At 38.3% G+C, this 22,074-nt stretch overlaps 1 protein-coding gene across 6 annotated transcripts in view; it reads left to right on the forward strand.

Moving 5' to 3' along the window:
• The window catches only part of ANO4 (anoctamin 4), a 174,632-nt gene that overhangs the window by 56,763 nt on the left and 95,795 nt on the right, over positions 1-22,074 (forward strand). For 4 of the 6 annotated variants that reach the window (XM_054271900.1, XM_054271921.1, XM_054271937.1 and 1 more), the window contains exons 3-4: positions 14,661-14,771; positions 20,135-20,271. In XM_054271900.1, coding sequence (XP_054127875.1) covers positions 14,661-14,771; positions 20,135-20,271 — 248 coding nt within the window. The remainder of the gene's footprint in view (positions 1-14,660; positions 14,772-20,134; positions 20,272-22,074) is intronic. The other 2 variants (XM_054271911.1, XM_054271928.1) reach the window with 2 other exon arrangements.

Consider the following 22,074-nt stretch of genomic DNA (forward strand, 5'->3'; position numbering starts at 1 on the left):
TGTTTTTTCAGCTTCTGTCTTCTTCATACAAGTAGAGAAGTTGCTACTACTGAAATGTTGCTGTTGCTAAAGATATATAATGATGTATACAGCATGTTAAGAGATTGACAAAAAAGTTCTGCACCACAGTTTTTGAAAAGAAGTATCTTGAACATGCACTCATTTTGAAATGCTGCATATTCTACAGCTATCTGTTGATAAGCAGGGCCTGTGCTTTAATATTAAATGGTGTTCATGCACCACATGCTTGTGCCCAGGACTCTGATTCAGAAAAAGATCCCTTTTTAGGTTGACCCCAGAGGTTTCCTAAATGGAGCTCATTAGTGACCATTTGGATAAGGATTATCTTTCAGTATATGAGTTAAGTTTTATCTGTCTCCTCTTTGGACAGTAGGAGCATCTGAGAACCTACTGAGAACCCTTTTTGTATGACAGGAGTCTTCTCTTGACTTACAGTCCCATTTTTTCATCTGAAATGAAGAATCATTTCTATGACCTGTGTCTGCCTTCTCAATTCTATTTGAGACCACTGTATTTGTGTTTGTATCCAGGTTAAACTGCAACCTTTTGAGCTTTGTGCAAGTAGATCTAAGAAAGATTATGGTTGGCAGCAGCAGCAATAAATAGCACTCCTAAGAGTAAATTCTGATTTAAACAAAAAATCACATGTTCTTCCTTCAAAGTCAGTCACAAATTAACAGCTGTAAATTCATTACCAAATTAAGACATCAGTTGTCCACTGGCAGTACCTTATCTCAGATATCATAAGCAGCCTGATATTTTAGAAAGACAATGTTCTTATGTATATTAACTACTCAGATACCAGATCTTACAGCAGTCTTTTCTAAGCTGTCATCCTGCAACTGCATACAGTGAGTTTGTAGGGTTTTGTTCCATCTAATTTTAAATAGTTCATATAATTTGGGCTTTTCCTTCTGTTGGACTGCTGTTATAATCAAGTAGCTCTCACTGTTGGACCAGTATATGCTATACTCTGAAATTTTCTTTGTCCAGTTAGCAAATACTCCAAACATGAAGGCAGTCTAGCATAACAGAAGGTATTTCTAGAACTTAAAATGGCATTTTAATTATCAGTAAAAGAGAGTAGGACCATGAAAAGAAAAGATCCTTGATAAAGTACAGGTTGAGAGTATTTTTCTTCTTTGATAGCACACTACTTCTGTTTTCTTCACAGTATCTTTTTTCCCTTTGCATCGTTTCTTCTTTCAAGAATGACAACTTTTATTACCTATCATGAATTCTATTTATTTGACAGTAGTTGCCTTTGAATGAAGTTCATAGGTAGCTGTATGCTAAGGACAAGGAATAACAGATACTGTTCATTGTTCCACCATTCCTTTCCAGTTACTTCCCTGCCAGTTTTATTTTAACTGGTAAGGAGTCTGAGGCTCATGACTTCTATTATTAATCTGAGTGTTAGAGTGGCTAGGGAGCGGTGAGTAGTCTGTACTGTACCTTATTTAAAATAAATAAACTTTAAAACTTTTTTGTGCAAGCTTGCAAAGAGGTACTGCTCAGCCATGAGCAGAACTGCAACATCTGTGCTTGGATTTTAAGCAGATATAAAGGTATTAAGAAACTGAAACAAAACACAGAGGAAAATGGAGAAACAAGTGGAAGAAAAAGGCTATTAATGGGGAAGGGAAGACTCCTGACACCTTTGCAGGTGCGCCCATACGAGGGAACTTTCTCTTAAAAGAAGGCAAGCAAAGATGAGTATCAGCAGTCAGATGATAAATTTAGATGTAATGGGATTAAGGCAAATATACACTTCTTTTCAAAGTCAGGAACAGCATGGCTTTAGTTCTGAGAAACATCTAGTTACCATCTTCCATCCATATGAGCAGCTGTGGCGTGTTGTGGCTAGTGGGGCACAAGGCTGCTGAAGCTGAGAGTCCAAAGCCATTGCTGGCTGCAGGGAACTGCACAAGGCTCCTGAAGGCAGTGTAGAGTAGTCGGGTCTGTGCTGCACACGGAAGGATCATTTTGAACAGAATGAAGCATGAAACAAGCCTAGAGGGGGTTAAGCTGTCATCCTGGGCCATTCCCTCAATGTCATGGTTAGGCAAATCTGGGGACAGAAAAACGCCTCGCCTCCTTTCTGATGGCACTGAGCCTTTGCTGTGCAACAAGGAGTGCTTTGGTTTCTGGGCTTCTGCCTGCTCCTTCCATTGTTAATCTATTCCAAGTCAGGGCAATGTTACCTTGCCTCATTCTCTTGGTGACAAATTCCTTTATTTTCAAATTCTGCAGAACTTGTCAAACCTCATATTTCTAGGAGTCCCTAAATTTGCTGGCTGTGGAAAAAAATGTCTTATTTAATATGTCTAAGCAGCAGTAAAGTAAATTCTTTCATTGTGACAAACTCTGGAATCTTCTTAGTTATTCTCTACTTGCAACATTTGCTAACACTTGTTACCCATTTTGTAATAACAGGAATTCAGATGTCATCTGGCAAGGTTTTTTCTTTCTGTGCTTCTGGTAAAACCTTAATGCATTTTGAGGTTTAGATATATTAGTGTATATACAGTAATGTAGATTGTAATTTATATCACTTACTCAAATCAGTACTGCAGGCAATCTACTGGAGCAGAAGAAAGGGTTGTCTTTGAAATAATTTATTTCCAAAAATTTAGTTAACATGTAAAGATTCTTCACTCCAGGAAACACATAAAAATATTCTAGAAAATGCTGCTTTCAAGAATTTACTTTTCAAAAATGTCTCTTTCAAAGCCAAAGAGCTGTACATTTTGGAAAGGACATTCCTCGCTACCTGAAACGATGAAGACATATCCATGATACTTGAAAGAATTGTATGTGCTGAAAGGACTGGTTCCTGGCATTGTGGTAAAAGTCTGCTGGGCTCATTGGAATTCACTGAGGAACTTTTCTTGCACTCTCTTGCTTTTTGTGATAAGAAATATTTGATAAATTACAAGCTTAAAAGAAGGCACATTTGCTTTGGAAAGGTTTCCCTTTATGTTTGGGTCCTCTTTTTTTACTGCTTATCAGTCTGCAGCATTTTTATTGATGACTCTACTTGCTCAGCTTGTAAATAAGAAAGAAGAACTAGGGGGCTTGGCCAACAGAAAAACTGACTTGGGAGGCAAGTAAAAAGGCCTTGGTTCTTGAAAATAGCAACAAAGGGAAAAAGGAAATGTGTTTAATAAGCTTAGTCACAAATTAATTAGCATTGAATTATCAAAAGATCTTGGACTGAAGCCTTCAACAATGATAATTTACTGTGCAAAATATATCCTTTTCTCATCGCAAAATATGCATATGCTTGTTAGCGTTCACATTTGATTGTAAATGGTCTTTAGAAGATCTGTGTTAGTTAGATGTGACTTGCTGGTTAAATCACACTTTCTTTTCTTTGCTGACTAGCAGGACATGTGGCATGCATCTCTCCTAGATTAAAAGACTAAAACCCTGCAAATAATTTTGCCAGGAAGCTCTGTCATGCAAGTACTTCTTGGCAGCAAATGCATGCATGGCATGGGGATGGCTGATGTAAATTCATCTGGAAATTTGAATTCACACTGACAGTAATGCTGTTATCTTACTTGTCTAACATTATTAAGGGAACAATCCTTTTCAATATGCGTTCTGCTGGGTGTACACAGAACTTTCTGTCATGTGGAATGAAGCATAGAAAATGCAAGCAGATTTCAAAAAAGTTTAATATTCCCCTCATTAAGCTAATTTTCATATTAAAACCCCCACATGTTTACAAGAATCATTCCTATGCAGAAGGACTTTAATTTGGACATTAATGTCAAAGAGACCAGCCTGCATATTTAACTTTTCCCTTTCTCTACAGCCTGTGTTCAAAGCAATGTAAGTTCAATGACCAGAGCAAAATTTCTCCCATGTTGGTAGTTCCAGTGTGCTCTGCGAACACCTCCCTGCTGAAGACAGACTGTTCATTCTCCTGCCTCTGGGTGCTCTGCAGCCTCTGCAAAGCTCCCAACGAGAGGAGCAGTTTGCCTCATTACCATGAGGACCTTTTGTCACCAGGCTGAGTGCAGGACACCACATGGTGATCATGCAGTACTTTGAATTTAAGAGCTGAACTAGGTAGGAGATGATGCAGAGCTTGAAATCTTCTGTCAATTTGCTTAGTCATTCAGCCTATTTCATTCAGCCCTTTACCTTTCTATGACAAAAGTAGCTTTAAAAATTTATGGTCCTAAGGTATCAAGTCTCCTGGAATGTTCATTCTAGCACTTAGGAGAACACTTTTGCAACAGCATGCTAACAAAAAAATATTTAGCATATAAAGCACTGTTTTTCAATGCTGTCTTGCTTAATTTAAATGCATTTTATGCAGGCAGAAATTGCATCCCTCTGTATCAATTTGTGCTGCATGTGACACACATAAGTATTGAATCTGTCTGGGAGGGACCTGTGCATGCCCTCAATAAGGGGCTTCAAAAATAATATTAATAATTTGAAGTGGTGACTTTGAGGATGTTTTGTGCTTCTTTGAGGGTGTTTTTAAACTTAATTATTTTCAAATACTTTTTTTTCCTTCCTGTTTTGATAACTCTCCTGTTTGCTGTTATAAAACGTTCTTTCATTCAGCCCTGAAATCAATTATGCATGTTTACTTTAAAATCAGAACAATGCACCCTCAGATTTCAGCTCTCCTGGCTGTTGTTAGTTTACAATATGTAGTCACCTCACAAAGACTGCAAAATGCCACTCTCTGTGGAGATCTGTTCCTGATTGTTCTACCATCAGAGTGTTTCCTTTCAAGGGGAAAAAATAGGAAAAGGATTAGGACTAAACTCACTGATCGTAGAGCAAGGTTATAATGTCCTGAGGCCTGTGTAACATAGCTGTTTTAAAATTACTTGACCATTCTATTCTGAAAAAAAACTATATAAAATTTTTGCAAAGTTTCTGAGAAAGTAATGACCCATTTAATCTAAAAAGAATAACTTATAATTCAAGGAACAGTGAGAGAGACTTTGAATAATCAGTTATTATGTTCCTGTAATGCTTGACTGAAAAATGGGACTTTTTCTTAGCTCTATAATTCTTGCTTAAAGGGGTTTAGCATTATGCAAGACTCTATTTCTAATATTAAATATGTTACATATATTCCAAAGAAAGATTCTTGCAGGAAGACTGTCAAAAGATGGAACAAACTAGCTTCTACTTTGGCAGAGATGCTTTTAAAGTCAGAAAAGGGATTTAACTAAAATAGGGCTGCATAGTGTTATTAATTTCTACACAAGGTTTGTAGAAAGTCCAAAAGATAGCAAGACCGCTTGCCTAAGACCAAGTCTGCTGGTCCATTCTGATATCTCAAAATTCTGCCAGACCTTCCTTTATAATTCTAATTTAAAAAAATAAAGAAAAAGTAAAAAACAAGCAACCCAAACAACCAAAACCAAAAGCAACCCAAAACCAACCAACCAACAAAAAACCCAAGCTAAACCAAAACAAAACAAATCAGCAGGGGGAGCTTATTCCTTGGGTGAGTAAACATGCTTCAGGTAAGTGCTTCTTGGATTCTAATGGACCCACTAGAAATTCCAAGCAAGGTACTGTGGTGCCAAAAAAGCTCAAAAGTCGTAAAGAGTTGCATAAAACTCATCACAACTTAGACCAGGCATAAGGGCAGCAGCAAAGCAAAAAGCTGAAGTCATTTCTAATCTGTCCTTTGTTTCTGGGAACTTCCTTTGGGTCATACAGACCTCTGACTGTTGCTGTGCCATGAGTGGGTGGATGTCTCAGGAAAGCAAATGTGTCCTCTGTGTGTCTTCACAGAGGCACAATATTTGCTGCTCCCATCCTTAGGAGTGCAGTTCTGTACTATTTTATGTTTTAGAGGTCCCATAGAGCACAAAGCATCTGACTTTTTGAGGTCTTCTTCATTACTGGTAACATTCAGGGTGGTTAAAATAGAAAAAGGGAGATGCTGCTGGAGTTTGGTACTTTGTTTAGACCTTGCTTTAGGAATGCACCAAACACAGAAAAGGAAATCAGGAACTATTACACTGATGAAAGATTTTTAAGGATCATCAAAACTGCACATTTTTTCAACTGCACTTTTTTTTGTTGCCAGAATGCCTGAAAATTATGACCCTTGCTATTCCAATATTCTCCTACTGCTTGTGAGGGAGACTCTGCTTAGAGCCAGTTGCTGAAAATAATCTCTTTGGGGTAGGCATCTTATGTGAACAGCCCAATACTACTCCATGCATTTTAATGTCAAAGTGCTCTATTTCTCCTTTGCAGATTTTGGTAATTATAGTAGGCTGCAAGGCTATGTAAGAAAGGCCAACTGCACTAGTATAAAGGGCATGATTCCAGCTGTTTGTAAGGTTCTCTCAAAGGCAAATTAATATTTTAAGAAAGAATATTTTTACAAAATGTTCTACAAATATTGGTCCCATTCTTCCACTCCAGTTTGTATCTGAATGATTCTCTTTATCATAACATCTCCCTAATTATGTCTCCACACACCCAGACGGGTAGGTCAGAACTATATCCTCTCTCTGTAATAGACTAGGGTGGGATTCATTGATCTGTGGTTAGTTTCTGTACAGGAAGGTATGTTTAATGGGGTCTGCATGGTAGCTCTTGTCTGAGACAAAAGTAAGGAAGACTTTGCAATGGCAGTGGATTTCTGGGCTTCATGGCCCTGGCCTGGGAAAGGGCTTATGATGCTGTAACTGAGGAGGAGGCCCCCTAGCTCATGAAAACTGGAAACAAGGTAAGTAAAAAGGGGACGGAGGAATTTGATGATGATCTGTTAACTCAAAAGTGACAGAGAATATAGAACGAACAGATTTGTGGGAAAAGGGATGTTGGTAGCTGGGAATGTTTATTATCCAAGTGAAACCTTCCTCTCCAGAAATCTCTAAATCTTTCCAAACTGGAAGGAACAGACTGGGGATGGACTGGATGTACTTGCGCTGTTCTTACTCCCTTTGGCTAAGCACTTGGTGTCAGAAATAGGATCCTACCCTGCATAGACCCCTGTTCTGCTATCCTATCTTCAGGATAACCATTTTCACAATCCTATGTTATGTTCATTCCTCAGCAGTCTTAGGACAGCTGAAATTCCCCAAATGGTTTAGCTGCTGGTACTTTTTGCCAGAATTAATTGCCAGCTTATGTTCTGACTGTGAAGGCAGTGCTGTGGTACAATGTGAGTATAACTGGTTGTTACATTAAAACACACCTGAAAGAGACACCTGGGTTCTTTTTAAAGCTGTCTTGATGTCCCACATTATAATAAAGTAAATATTTGGTGCACTGAAGTTTTCTGTTAGATTGTTCCCTGTGCAGACAGATTTTCTGTTTGTCTCATCAATAGAGAGAACTGGATGAGGGTTTTGCATTAAACTGTTTGTTCAGCAAAGGTTTTTCTCTCCTCCCCTTTATGAATGGCCTGGTAATGACTTCTGATATTTGTAAAGGGATTTATCACTCACAAGTAGTTTGATTTTTCAAACATGGACAAATGTTTGAAGATCACATGTGATGGTGATCTTTGATAGTTGTGTTTTTATATGTGTGCTCGCATATAAAAAGAGGAAGAGAGGAGAGATAAGAGGAAAGAGGAGAAGGTAACAATCATTCTTACTATAATTTTTACAGGAATAAGGGTAGTAGGAAATGGACTGGATTGCTCAATGTGTTTAGATCTTAGATTTCTTTCAAGATCCTTATTTGCAATATACAGCTGTGGAGAAATGTCTTTGCTTAGTTATACTTAGTTATATATACATTAAATGGCTTTGTGCCATTTTCAGAGTATATCTTGTGAACACCCATCTCAGGCATTGTGACACTTGAAGAGGGTAGCTTTGTTCCCCATAGGAGAGACACTTTGCTGCCTTGTCTCTTTGTATAATCACTGAAGATTTTTTCAGAGGTAATTCCAAAGGCTTGTTGTGCAACTCTGTTCCTCTACTTGTTACAGGGCTTGCAAGGGTTCCTCAGGGGTGAAGAGAGACACGAGAATCTTGACTCCATGATCAGAAGGCTGATTTATTAATTTATGATATATATTACATTAAGACTATACTAAAAGGAATAGAGAGAAAAGTTCAGAAGCTGCTAAGCTAAGAATAGAAAAAGAATGAATAACATCGGGGCTCTCTCTGATCTGTCCCCGAGAAAGGCTTGTCTTTGATTGGCCCTTAATTGCACACAAGCAACATGGGCCAATCACAGGTGCACCTGTTGCATTCCACAGCAGCAGATAACCATTGTTTACACTCTCTTTCTGGGGCCTCAGCTTCCCAGAAGAAGGGAAAATCCTAAAGAAAGGATTTTACACAAAAGATATCTGTGACATCTACTGATTGCTTAGGAATCTGAACCAGGGCCAAATAGAGCAGAGTGGAAATGTTAGTCACAGGGATGTGCTTGTGTTCAGTGTGAACATTTGGGTTCTTTCAATAATCAGAACACTGAGGCATCTTCTGAGCATGGATGGGACATGAAGCAAGAGGTTGTGAGTTTTTGCAGAGCTGTCCAGTAGTTTGCCCATGTGGGTTCTGCCCATGTGGCAGACATGGATTATCAGCTCTCTGCAGCTGTTGTCCTGTTCAAATTTGCTGCTTAAGAGGTGCCTCCCCCTTGATGACAAGAGCACAGCCTTGGTGGGTTTGACAGCACTCAACAGCTCATTCTGGGCAGTGATGGAATTGGAAATACGAGAATTGAGGGCAATCAGGACCCTGTCCTATACTCTGGTGTTCAGGCTGTTGTGACAGTAGAGGACATTTTCAAGGTATTGTTTTGCACCAAGGGTTATCTGTCCATTTTTCCTATGGTTGTCTCTGGAAAAGGCATTCACAGTATGAAAGAAAAAGAACAAGTGCTGAACATAGAGCTCCCTGCATCTCTAGGTAAATGGCACAAACTGTGTTTGATGCCAGCCAGGGTTTCATGGAGGGAAGAGTGGACACCATATGCCATCAAAATACCATAGTCTGTGGTAAATCAGTAATATTAAGTGTTCAGAAATCTCTCTTTCACTACTACTGCTTCTGGAAGATAAGAAAAGAATTTGTTCTAATAATAATTAAACACATGTCATGTCTTGCATGTGTCATGCATTACAATGCAAAGTGACTATATTTTTATATTGCCTTTCAAAAATAATTTCGGTATTTTTATTGCTGTGCCTTTGACATGACCATGCACAGATAGCTGTGGCTTGGGTACCTCAATTTAGCCAGAATTATTTGGGGTTTGAATTTTTTTTCCTAATATTCCTTGGACTTTCTCATTGAAAATTAAGAAGACCTATATTTTTGTTCCAATAATTTTCAAAACTAAAAAGACATTTTTGTGCTTTAACGCTCCACTTGGATGCTAACAGGCAGACAATGTTATTTTATTCATAAACAATGGGAAATCCATTAAGATAAATGGTGTTTTCTGCATACTAGAAGATGATGTGTTTAGCTATACCAAATAGTGATAGATGACACACTTTTGTTTCAAGGTAATTAATAAATGAATAAAGAATATCAAAAGTTATATGGAAGTTCTTTTGTATTTATAGACATCTATTGCAATCTACAAGGGTGGAAGTTTTTCAAAGGTTTGCAAGTAATTCCACAGTGTACCCAATCTTTTCAGTCTTGGAAACACATTGTGTGTTAATGCTATTATTATGGAGTACTTTGTCTTAAATCAGAAGTGTCCAAAGGCCTCTCAATGTGTATCATTAACAGTTACTTCAAACTTTCCCAAAAATGTGGATGTTTGTAGCTAGTCAGGGCAAACCGTGTGACATACATTGGTAAAAGGAGGTACCTTGTATTGTGAAAAACTGACACTTTTAAGATATTCCAGTTTGTCACTACTTGTGCATGTATAGGTGTGGCAGATAGCTGGTCTTTCTCTGATGTTACACCGCATTACATGTAAAAATATGCCGGCAAGTTCTCAGAAACAGAGAATTAACACATGAGTTTTCCTGTCCTTACTCCCACTGCCATCTTCAGAAGGAGCCCGGAACTGGAAAAAAGCATCAAAATGAAAGGAGAAGGGAACTCATCACACACACCCTACATCCTTAGTAGAAATCTGAAATTGTGTTGAAGGTGTAAGGTAGAGGATTAGCTTAGTTCTGCTGGGAAGGAGCAAGGGTGGAAGGAAAGTTTCTGGGTAACAGTCGTTTTCCAGAAAGGAGTCAAGTGCTGGGCTGGTGAACCAAAGTTGCAGTTTGCAAAGACTTTTTCCTCTGTGCAGAGAAGAGAAACCTCAAGGCAGGATGCAAGACATGTTTCTGCATCTTGCTCTGAGAACATACTTAGCAATGATATTTTTGTGTTGTGAAACTCTGCACTACTGTACATGAGAGATTTAAGGGTAGAAACAAAAAATTGAATACTTTTGATATATTAAAAGCTATCTAATGTAATCACTGAAGTAGAATCAATGTATACAGTACTCACCTTATTCTATGGGATAGAAAAATGCCTAGGCAGCATGAATATAGCAATACTGGTTGGTGAGGAACAAAAAAAAACATGATGTAGATTCTGACAGAAAACAGTTTCTGACCAATGTAGCAAAAGCAGCTCTCTCTGAAAGACTTGGAAGACTTGATACATCAGCCTTCCACTTAATGAAATAATTATCTATCTCTGAGCTACTGCTTTCAAGCCAACTTTATCTTGCTAGGAAGACATGTGTATATTAATATATATTTGCATACATTCTATGACTCATAGAACAGCTGGTGGTTTTTTCTGAAGCAATAATTGAACAAAAATGGTTTTCATCAGTTGCAGTTGTGCTGTCCAGTGCAGTCATGGGGCAGGTCCTGGGAAGGCCAGCTGTGCTGTGCATTTTGTTTCCACTCCTGTCACAGACATGAGAAGTGCCAGAGCTGAGAGCAGTAAAGCTGTGCTGTGCACACACATGCAGACCCCTGACTAACATGTATAGAAAATGCTTAATGCAGTTTCCCCTTGAAACTCTGATTTCGATGCAGATGATCTACTGAGAACTCACAGGAAGAAGCCAATAAAAAATATGCCTGAAGGGATGATTGTTTATCCCTTGTTGACATGGGTTGGCCTAGAGTGAAAAGAGGACCATGCACAGCAGCTTTCAGCTTGCTTTAAAAGGTCTGCTAAGAAGGAACAACTTCTCTGTAGAACTTACATGCAGTACTTAGTGTAGCAAAACAAACCTGCCTATGTCAGAATTGTATTTGTTCTTGCTAAGTATTACCCTCTTAGAGGTAGATGGCTCTGTGAATGCAGCATCCACCCACATGGCAAAATCTCCTTCACTACAAGTTGGAATGCCCTTGTTTAACATCAGTACTGTATTAACTATGCTGGTACACAAATTGCTTCTCTGATACATTTGGTCATTTTTATATTTAGAAGTATGTTAAAATTCTGACTGAGAACAAGCCTTCTCTTTCAGCTTCTAAAATTAAAAGTCTTGTTAAAAAAACTTGTTTGTTTTCCTAACCTAATTAATTGGGATTCTTCAAGACAAATAAAAGAAAAAGTATGTTAGTTTATGCACAACTTTATGCATCAATAAGTAAATCAGAGGGAGTGCCATGAGGTAATTTAAAATATTATTTCAGTTGAACTAGAAAGTCTCAATAAGCTGAGAGAAAATTGAGACTGATCTTTACAAAAGAAAAAACATAAAATTTTAAAATCTAATCTTTACTTCACTTTTGTATGTGTCTATTTCTCATACTTCTGTGGAAAGAGAGTCTTTACCATCCTCTCAGACAATATTGCTTAGATTTTACTCAGTGGGATATGTGAGTGATAAAACATAAATCAGCAGCTGCTAAAGCAAGAAGGAAATGCTAAAGGCAGGTGAGTGATCCATCAATAGCAACAGTGGCATCAGATACTGTCTTTGCATATAGTATTGAAGATCTGTGTTAAGGCAGAGAAAATAAATCTCCGGAACATGGATGAGGTCACTGTGGCTTTTTCCAGAGCTGCTGGTTTAAAACCTCTGTCTGACAACAAGCCAGAAATCATTAATTTGGCCAGTCCACAGCCCATCACATAGGTGATGTTTCTCTCAGCTAAAAAAATGCAGTAGTCCCATGTGAAAAGTAGATGCTGACAGAGAGGGAGAATAGAAGCCCAAGTGCCCTAAGTCAAGTCTTTATTGACATCATTAAGGTCATGAGAGAAGAAAGAATTGTTGAAACCCCTAATATGGGAGAAGAAAGAATTGTTGAAACCCCTAATATAAAAGCTATGCTGTTGGTAGATATTTTTTTCCCCTTGTGTTGGTGAAGGCAAGTTTGTAATTAGCTATGTGTTTTATCACAAATGATTGGTAGAAGATTACCCCTACAATTTTGACTGAAATCAGACTGGATGCTGTTAATCTGATACTTGTGCAGTGAGGCCAGACATTAAGGTTACTGGGAATCAGACAAGTATAGAACACTGTCATTTCTGTGTGTTGCTGAAAGCTCCCTATACTGCTAGTGGATCAAATACAGGAGAGGAAATTCTAATGCAGCAAAATTGTCTTGAGTTCATTGTCTGAAATACAGTCAGGTTTAGGCTGGTCATTTTCTGATCACTTCCTAGGCATTTTGGGTTTGTTATTTAAAGAGGGGCTTTGAAGTCAGCTGCGTACATTCTCCAAGAGTTTAATTTTATTAAAAGTCTATGGTTAGATAGTCCCTCAGATATCAGCACTTTGGGACCTCCATAGGTGACTGCCACTTCCTTTCTCCCTGGCCCAATTAGTTCAGATCTGCTGGAGTGCTGCAGGGATCCTGCTACCTTCATCTCTTCTGAGGAACAGCGACTTAAATGTAACAAGGATGGAGGACTTGAGGGAAGAAAGAGTATTTTATATTTGTCCATATTGTCATTAATTTCCTCTAACTAGGGTTGAAGTGCAGAACAAAGGTTCTTGGATGCGAGGATGCAAGTGTGAAATGGTGTTAAAAGTAGCAGCTGAGTATTTAAAAAGAAACAGAATGATATAATTTGCAAAGCTGCTTAGATGAATTGCTATCCATTGATAACTTTTCTATTTCCGTCATATTTGTCTGTATTTTTCAGCAGTTGCAGTATTTTTTCTTGGGCCTTAGAAATATCTTTTGGGGCAAATCTTAGCCTCTCATCTCTGAGGTCATCTGCAGGTTTCCTGAGGCTGCTATTGTATGAATAATCAGTTGTCTCACTTAAGAAATTCTCTTTGTTGTACATCATTAAATGCTGACTCCTGCTGCTGTGACAGATTGCTTTGCAGGAATCTACAAGGGGAGTTGTCTCTGATGTTAACAGTGAATCTTTGCTGTGGAACAAAAGAATATGCTGAAGCAAGCACGAGATAATTTTAATTTTTAATATTTTAACACTGAAAAATAATAAAGGATGAAGCTGGTCAAAGTGTACCTATTTTGAGATCTGTACTCCAAAAAGTGAAGAAGGGCCTCTAGGGCACTTTTGAGTAATTTTGTGCCTAGGAATATTATTTGTTGCTCCCATCAAGGCAGTAGTGAGATAGTAATTTGGCAAGGAGAAGGGGAAAATACAATGGACTAGCTCAGAATTCACAATAAGAGCATCTTGCTATAGGTAGCCTGTAGATGAAAGGAAAATGCTTCTTTCCAAAGCATGAGTGATAGCTTCTAGTGAAGCACAGTAACCTGAATGACCTGAAGTTTTGTTCTTCTACCTCGGCCTTTTTGTCATTAATTCCTTCCCCAGATATCACCCTGACCACTGAAGGTCTTTGCTAACTCTGTGCTTTAGGTACTCAAGAGCATCATGTCTAACAGATGTCTTTGTGAAAGGTTTTCCAGCTAATCTTCAAAAACCAGAGGTATTCCCAGTAGTTCCCTCTTTCTCTCTCTCTGTATCCAAATACCCTGTAGCCAGCATCTTGTGCCTGTTTGGCCATTTTCTGTCTGCTCTCAATATGCAGCCACCTTTCTCTGTTTTCAAGATTTCCTGCTTTCTTTGCTAATCTTGAAAGAGCACCGAAATGGGCAAATCTTGTGCCTATTTTTGTGTGTAAATAGATTTGAAACTGTGACCCACCAGAATAAGTTTTTATTCTGCAATGCTTTTAAACAGTAACCATTACATACCAATGTGAATCCATTTGAAATGGACTCCAGTGCTGGACTCCTTCCCAGGCTATGTCATGCCATCAGGTTGGCATACAAGATCTTGCAGTGCCCTGCGTCTGAAACGCACTGTCAGTGCTCTTTTTGTCCTAATGACTGTTTTCTGTCTTGCAACTTACTTTGTGTGTGTGTTTTGTTTCAGTCTGTTTGTTCCTGTGTCATTTGTAACAACATCTCTTGTTTGTTTTCACATTTGGGAACTGCTTTCATAGCTGGTATGGTGAGGTGATGCTCATGGCATGGCAGCAATGGTCGCCTGAATGAGGGACTTGCCAGTGGTGACTCTGCATCATCGCAGATAGCAGAGAATGTTGTTGTCTCATTCTATTTAGCTTTAAGTCAGTCCATGTTCTATCTAAAGCTCCTTGGTTTGAAGAAAATTTGGTTCTGCTGAGGAGGAAAAATGGAAATACCTTCATTCAATGTGTATGTTTCCTCACCTGAAGCCCCTTGGCTGGATTTTCTACTGCACTGTCACAAACCCCATCAATCTCTTCAATTTCTTCAGAAGGAAGAGAGGATTTGCAGGTTAACCAGCTGGAAACGCAAATATGGATAAAACCAGACATACAGAAGACAGATGTGGACTTTTCAGAAATTCTTAATGCAATACAAGAAAGTAAGTTCTTCCTTGGATGCAAAATTGTGTTTACAGTAGAAGATTCAATTGAGATGTATTGAAATTATGACTGAAGGCAGACACAAAGTGATGAACTGAATGATAAGTATCTATTATTAAAATCTCTCAGGAAGTTCAATGGATTATTGGAAGCTAGTAAGAAATCTTTTACTATCAGAGAAGTCATAGAAAGATTTGAATTGCTGTGTGCCAAAGAATTCCAGCAGTATATATTTTCTATGCAGTCATAATCAGAAATAATAAGATTCCTGGTAGTTTATTCAATGCTTTGCACTCCTGAGTAGCTGTGTGAACTAATAATATTATTAAAATGCTGCAGCTGGGGTTTGAATAGTGGATTTGAAGTTCCAGTTCTTCCAAAGTTTTGGGCTGTATTCACATTTTTGCACCCGGTATTTTTTGGGAGAGTTATGAGGTTGTCACAACAAGTGAAGGTCCGTGTGTCTTAGATGCTGCACAGAATTATCTCTTTTTATGTGTAATGGGCTGTGGACTAAGAATTAATTGGTTCCCTCTTCTTAAGTCCAACTGTGGAATGATATCAACACTTGTGCTAGAAGTAGAGCTACTCTTGTTAATAACAGTGGAAGACACCCCCCCTACCCAAAACAGATGCAATTCTGGAATCCAATAAAATCTGGAATTTTGAGAATTTTTCCTAATAGTTTGAAATTCTTATGCAGGCTGAGAGTCAAAATGCAAGCCATGGCTTGCTGGCTTCCTTATTTTCCAGTTTGATTTTCAACTGGGTGTTTGGTATAGCAATTTTCTAGAGTGAGAAACAGCAGCTTGCATTTTAGAGTGCTAAAGGATGAATAAGAATGTATAAAAACCCAGACTCTGCCTCATATTTGCCACAGGAATAAAGAACCACACCGTGGTAGAATCAGGCTGTTTAGTGGTGGTACTAGTTTGGGGGAGGAAGGAAAATGCTCAGGTTAGATAATGGGGGTAATAATTTGAAATTGAATCACCTTATTACTTAAGCTACAAGTTTAGGATAAATTCCATGTTTTCTGTTGTAAAAAGCTTTTCCTGTCAGAAATCATAATGTTAGGTTTTGTCTTCTCCCTTCTCCACACTAGCACAGCCCAGGTTTAGGCCTGGGGGCAGTCAGGATGCAGACTGGAGAGGCTGAAAAGGCACTGCAAAGTCTTTCAGAGGTGAATAGACAAGAGGGTTAAATACGGATAAGCAATTTAATCTTGGAGTGTTTCTAGAATTAACATTTTGATTTACGGATTATTCACAAGCCATTTGAGAAGGATGCAGCTTTTACAGCTTGGGAGAGAGTGTTTTTCCTTTATCCAGGCACAGGTGCTGTGGGGAAGTTAATCTCTATGTCCTTTAGCTACATCTCCTTCATCAAAGACAGAAGGAATTCTGTACAACCCACTTTGCAGAGGCTTGTTGTGTGCCATGGGGGGTGTTGTCACCTGCAGTCTGTTGCAAATCCCATCTAATTGGGATAAACATATCTAAATATTCCTTCTAGGGTGGTTGTTCTAAACAGTCAATGTTACTTTTATTCCCAGGTTTTAGCATTGAATGATGCTTTTAGAAACCAAATAATTTTTTCTCTTGCTAAAATAAGCTTGAAGTATTGCTCTTCAGCTAGTATTATCCAAAGTGAAAATATACTTGATGGCTTGGTGGGACTTCTGCTCATAAAATGACAACGAACAGAAGCATGACTCTGAGCATGTTTCCATCTTCTCACACAATAACACAGTCAGGTCCCAATTTTTAATGAAAGTTCTTATTTTTAGGGACTTCAGTTTCAGCATCCACCTTCAGAAAGTTAAAAGAGTTCTCTTGTTTTTTGAGTCCTACTTTATAGCAACATCTTGATCTGAAGTGACTTGTGGACCCACTGAGATGGTGTGTGGTCTCCTGCTCAGAATTTATCAGCATCCAGTTTCTAGAATATATAGTTCTACTACATTTGAGATAAAAAATATTTGTATACCCACTTTTTTTTTCTTTTATTCTTCAAGGGATTCTGAATTATCAAGTCATTTTAATTTTTATTTTTTTTTTTTGAAAATAGAGCATGAGGGGGAGAAAAGAGTTTGCATATTTATGGTGATCTAAAACCAGAGGGAGAATTCTTAATATCTCCTGTAGCAATGCATGTGCTGCTCTGTATTCCTGTTAAATTTCACTGCTTAAAAACACATGACTGTACAGTAGCAGCAGTCTGTCTCCCAAATAACATTTATGTATATAATAAAGCCATTATATATCATTCTGTTAAGGACATTTGTCGGTATAAGCACATCAGGGTCTGAGGGGAACAAGATGGAGCCCTGATCATCCTTTTAACAACATTTGGCTATGGAGGTGTTCAGTCCCTTGGAGTGGAAAGGCTGAGCTACCTACAAGAAGCAGGAGAGTTTTGTTGGAAGTACCATCACCATTACTAATGTAAAGCAAACAGGAATTGCTATATAAATTATCTGTTTGATTTTGTAGAACAGTATTTTATTAACTTATTTTTAAGAATATAAGGAGACTTGGGGTAGAAAAATTATCTCAGCAAATGTTGGGGGCCCATATTTTCTGTAGTGACCAACCAACATGCCAGTTGTCTGTGTATCTCTGATATAAACAATTTTCCACTGCAGGCAATCTGGACAAGTCCTGGTACCTAATTTCACTAACCAGATGAGAGTTGCTTCCACAAATTCTTCACTGCTGAGATGGATTGTACCTTAAAATTATCTTAAAATAAGATTTTTTTTTGGCTCCTCAAGTCCTCAGGATAATCCAGTAATTCTGTGTTTCAAGGCTACTGACACATTCACTGTCACACACACCAAACTCTGTATCTCAAAACATCCACTTAAAAACTATGAATTTTGCAACCCAAAGCATTACCAGCACTTCAAGAAGCAGCAATTCTAGTATCCCAGAGGCCACATCTTTTATATCAAAGCAATCTTAATGTCAGAACAAAGATAGTTTCAATTCCCTCGGGTACAGCGAACAGGCAAAACTTTCATTTTTACAGCTTTCATTGATGCTGTCTGCAACAGATAAATGTATCTTGAATAATCTTCAGAAAGCTTCACTATTTAATTATTTTTTGGGATTTTTTCCACACTTATTTTCAGATTATACTGAGGTTTTAACCATACACAGATTCAAGTGCCACTATCATGGAGGCACTGATGGGTTTCATTTCAAGTGAAGTTCAAGTAATTCAAAATGTTTTCTGTTTCAGTTATTCTTTCTCTTGAATACTGAGATTTATTTTTCTCATATGAACCTGTGCGCAAAATCTGGTCATGATCTACATCCACATTATTATCTGATGGGGTGGAATATTTCTAGTTGTGACTTTTGAAAGAGTAGGGACAGTGAAGGACATGAGGTTGGGCTGTGCTGTGGTTTGTTGTGGCAGTTCACCTCCCTTTTATAAGCATCTCTAGTATGGTTTTTGTGGACTGAAATGAATGAAGGTGGGAGAAAAATCTGCAATATTACTGCTACCTGTGCTACAAATTGGAATCTCCTTGTTGCCTTTAAAGCCTCTGCGGTTTCCCCTAGGACACTGAGGAGCTGCAGGCTTTCATCATATATAACTAAACAAGACCAGAAACTCAGAATCTCTCTTACAAACTATGGCGCTTAGCTTAGCACATTAGCCTATTATTTGGACATGAGGACTCCTCTGTTGTTTCTGGAACTTTTAGTCATTTTCCAAACAAAACTCTTGTAGTTAAGAATACAATGTCTTTCATTAACCTTGTCCCTATTTTATGCATGAAAATGAAGATGAAGGATTCTTGAATATTCTGATAGGGTTTTCTTTTTTTATTGCCTACAGATGTAATAATAGACTTTATTGCTGTAAATGACATGTACAAAAAGGGAGAAAACTTTTCCCCATGCTCATGATTGACAGGGAAAGAGTAGTATATTTAAATTGCAACATATGCCGGTTTTAAGGATGAATATTATGGATAAGACTCTCCTGCTTGTGAGCATGAAAAATAGGCCACCTGCAGAGACTGGGGAGTTGGTATCATCAGCGATTTTTTTAAGAGGACTCTGAAACTGGGCTATGACCCCTGAAGAAGGGAAAGGTGAAAAGGAGGTCACAAAATGTTCATGATCACTGGGAACAGTTAGTGGCTGTTAATTTCTGGCAGCTATCCAGTCTCTCCACAGTGGGGGAATGGATTTTTACACCTGCAGCCAGTAGTTGGAAATGGAACTAAGATGCTGCCAGCAATTAGAGCATTTCAGCTGTTACTATAGATTCTCACCAACAGGAATTACAATTGCCTGTTACTAAATTAGGGGAAATGAGGACAAGCAAAAGCAACAGGAGTTTATTGCACAAAAGAACAATGATTCCAAAAGTCAGTCAAGCTTGCAAGAAATGTGAATAAGGATACGGGTTTAGACTAATTTCTGTCAAGATTATGAGATATTTGCTCCCACTGTAGTCAGTGGAAGAGGCTCAGAAGCTAGGACCTTTGGAGGTGCCTTCTAACAGTTATAACTCTACTTTTGTAATTTTGGATTTTGTCTATGAGGCATGAAATTGGAGAGCTAAAGTCCATCCACAGCTGAAGCATTTTTAGTGATTCTCAGCTAAGGCATTTCTCTTCTCCTGGCACGCATCTCTTCTTTATGTTTTTCACCAGAACTGTAGTGCATGGAGTGCAGAGTGAACCTGCCTGCCCTGCTCCTCCCATCTGGCAGTTACTCCAGAGCTTAATACCTATACTTTTTGTTACTTTTTGTCAGGGTTGGTTTACCACAGCTTAAATCTGTAGATGTAAGCAGTTGCTTCAAGACTGAGGGCTGTGTGGTAGGTGGATCTGAAAATGTCAGATTTATATGCATCAAAACATGCCAAACTGTGAAAAGAGGAATATCTGCCCAGGTTTGTTTACTCAATGCCTTTCAAGAAACAGTATTTATTTAAGGCTTTCTGCCTCTGGCTGCCCCTCGGGTCTGTACAACTTTGAACGTCACACTTTGTATAGTAGGTTAAAAATCTGCCTCCTAAAAAACTTCCAGAGACAATACTAATCCAGAAGCTAGCCATTTAAGCCATTTGCCCCAAAAGAAGCTGAGAAGATAGCTATGGCTGTTTTATTGTGACAGCAGATTGCTTATTTTTCATCAGAGGGGCGTTGTGGTGTCCTAAATCTTTATGTGGCTCATTGATGAAGAAAGCATTCCAACAACACTTATCAGATTTTAAGATTAAATAGTATATAATTATACCAGAACTAAAAAGTGAAATTATTGATGGGTTACACTTGCTGTCTTCATTTGGTTCAGTGGTGGTTTGAATGTATATTTTTATTTTTGTTTTTTAGTAGCTAAGGATGTCAACATTTTTTTTGATGAGTTAGAAGGTGTGAACAGCCCTTCCAAAGATGATGATTCCCTGCTTCACCATGGTAACTTGACCAGTACTTCTGATGATGCCAGCAGGCTGGAAGTTGTGGGAGAGGTAAGGACACACAGAATTATTAAAACAATATTTATTCATGCCCATTATAAAGATGTAATAAATGTAATTTGGTTTAAAATCTCATTCTCTACATAAAATTATGTCTAATCTTTCCCATGAGAACTGGTTTCCCATTCTAAGATTATAATGCTGAAATATAAAATATCTCAAATTCAAAAGTTTTGATTTTATGCACCCTCACTGAAACATCTATACAAATCTAAGACTTCAATGCTTCTGAAAATGCTGGGAAACTTTTCCCTGTATCCATCCTTTAAGGGGAAAGAGTATGGAGGAGATTTTTCTACAACTCCCATGAGAAGCATTGGGTGTCAGTTATGACACACATTCCCTTCCAGTGAGGAACAATTATCACCTGATGGTGCATAATGGTGATTCAGAGAACATAATCCCTTTTAAAATCTGTCCTAAAGCAGGCAAAGTGTCATGAACCCATGATGAAAATTTGGGTCCTAATTTCTTCCTGTGATTTTTATGAAGAAAGGAACAATATGCCCTTTAATTTTGCCTCTCACTGCCCTGGATGTTATGGTTGTTTCCTCAGCAAGTGAAGGGACGAGGGACTTTTCTCCCTTCCTCCACCTCAGGAATGGAGCTATATCTAGGCACCTTTCTGGACTGGTCTGATGTTGCCTGCAAGATTTCCTGAGGAATTTTTGGCAGAGGGCTGACTGGAACAGATCAGAACTGGCAGGGACCATGCTAGTAATTAAAAAAGAGTGGAAAACCACAGGACCCTGCTGAGGGCCCTGCCCTGACCCTCTTTTGTTTACTAGTTTTGATAGAGTTTAGAAGAGGCAATTAGAGATTATCTTTTTCAAGAGCTAGAGGGTTTTGTGGTGCAAATTCTTTTGTGCAACACTGCTGAGGAGAGAGACAGAGATTTTCTTTGTTCTAGAAATTCAGCCCATAGAGAGCTGCACTCCTCGAATGTTTAGACAGATAATTAAAGCAACAAAATTCAGGGCACCCTGAATATGTTTGACCTTGCTCACAATTTCATCTTCTTTAATCATAGCTCTTCCTTAGCTTCCTGTAAAATGTACAAAGGACTCTCTTTGCCTTCTTGCACCATAATAGGCAAATCTGACACGATAGTCCCCTGCTGCATTTTGGGACCATGTACCATATGGTCTGTAGGAAAAAGGAACAGGTGAAAGGCACATGTCTTTTGTAAGTTAAAGAGGAAAAAATAACATAAAATGATCTGAAGGAGATGCTGCTTTTAATGTAATGATATTGAACAAACAATACCTCAAAACCTTTTTTTTTTTCTCCTAGATGTGTTCTTTTTTGGTTTTTTTTTTAAGAGAAAGGGAAAACCTTTGAGGAATATGAACAGATTTAAGGGGTCTTTTTGTAATCATAGCTGAGGAAAATAGCAATGTAGGTCACATATAGGTATAAGATGGGGGGAAAAAAGGTGAAAATTGAAAGTCTTAATGGGTCTTAAGGGATGCTGCAGCCTACCAAAAAGAGTTTCAAAGTACTTGGTCCCTGCTGAACTCTAGAAGGAAAAGATACACTGTTCAGATGTTGTATGGTTTGTATGGATATGTGTGGGTAAGCCCCTCAGCCTAAACCTCTCTTAGCATAAGCATGTATATGAGTCATGTGTGAATGCTGATGGTTCCCAGCTGAACACCTGAGAATATACAAACTGCTGTATTCCTTGGAAAACAAGTGCAAATTATACAATACATATTGTATTACAGCACAGTCATAAAGACAGACAGAAATGCTGAGCTTCTTGTTAGAGTGAAGTGTTCACTCTTCTACTTT

Source organism: Melozone crissalis, unplaced genomic scaffold, assembly GCF_028551555.1.
Source record: "Melozone crissalis strain CALT ecotype California unplaced genomic scaffold, PUWL_Pcris_2 ptg000004l_1, whole genome shotgun sequence".
Taxonomy (NCBI): domain Eukaryota; kingdom Metazoa; phylum Chordata; class Aves; order Passeriformes; family Passerellidae; genus Melozone; species Melozone crissalis.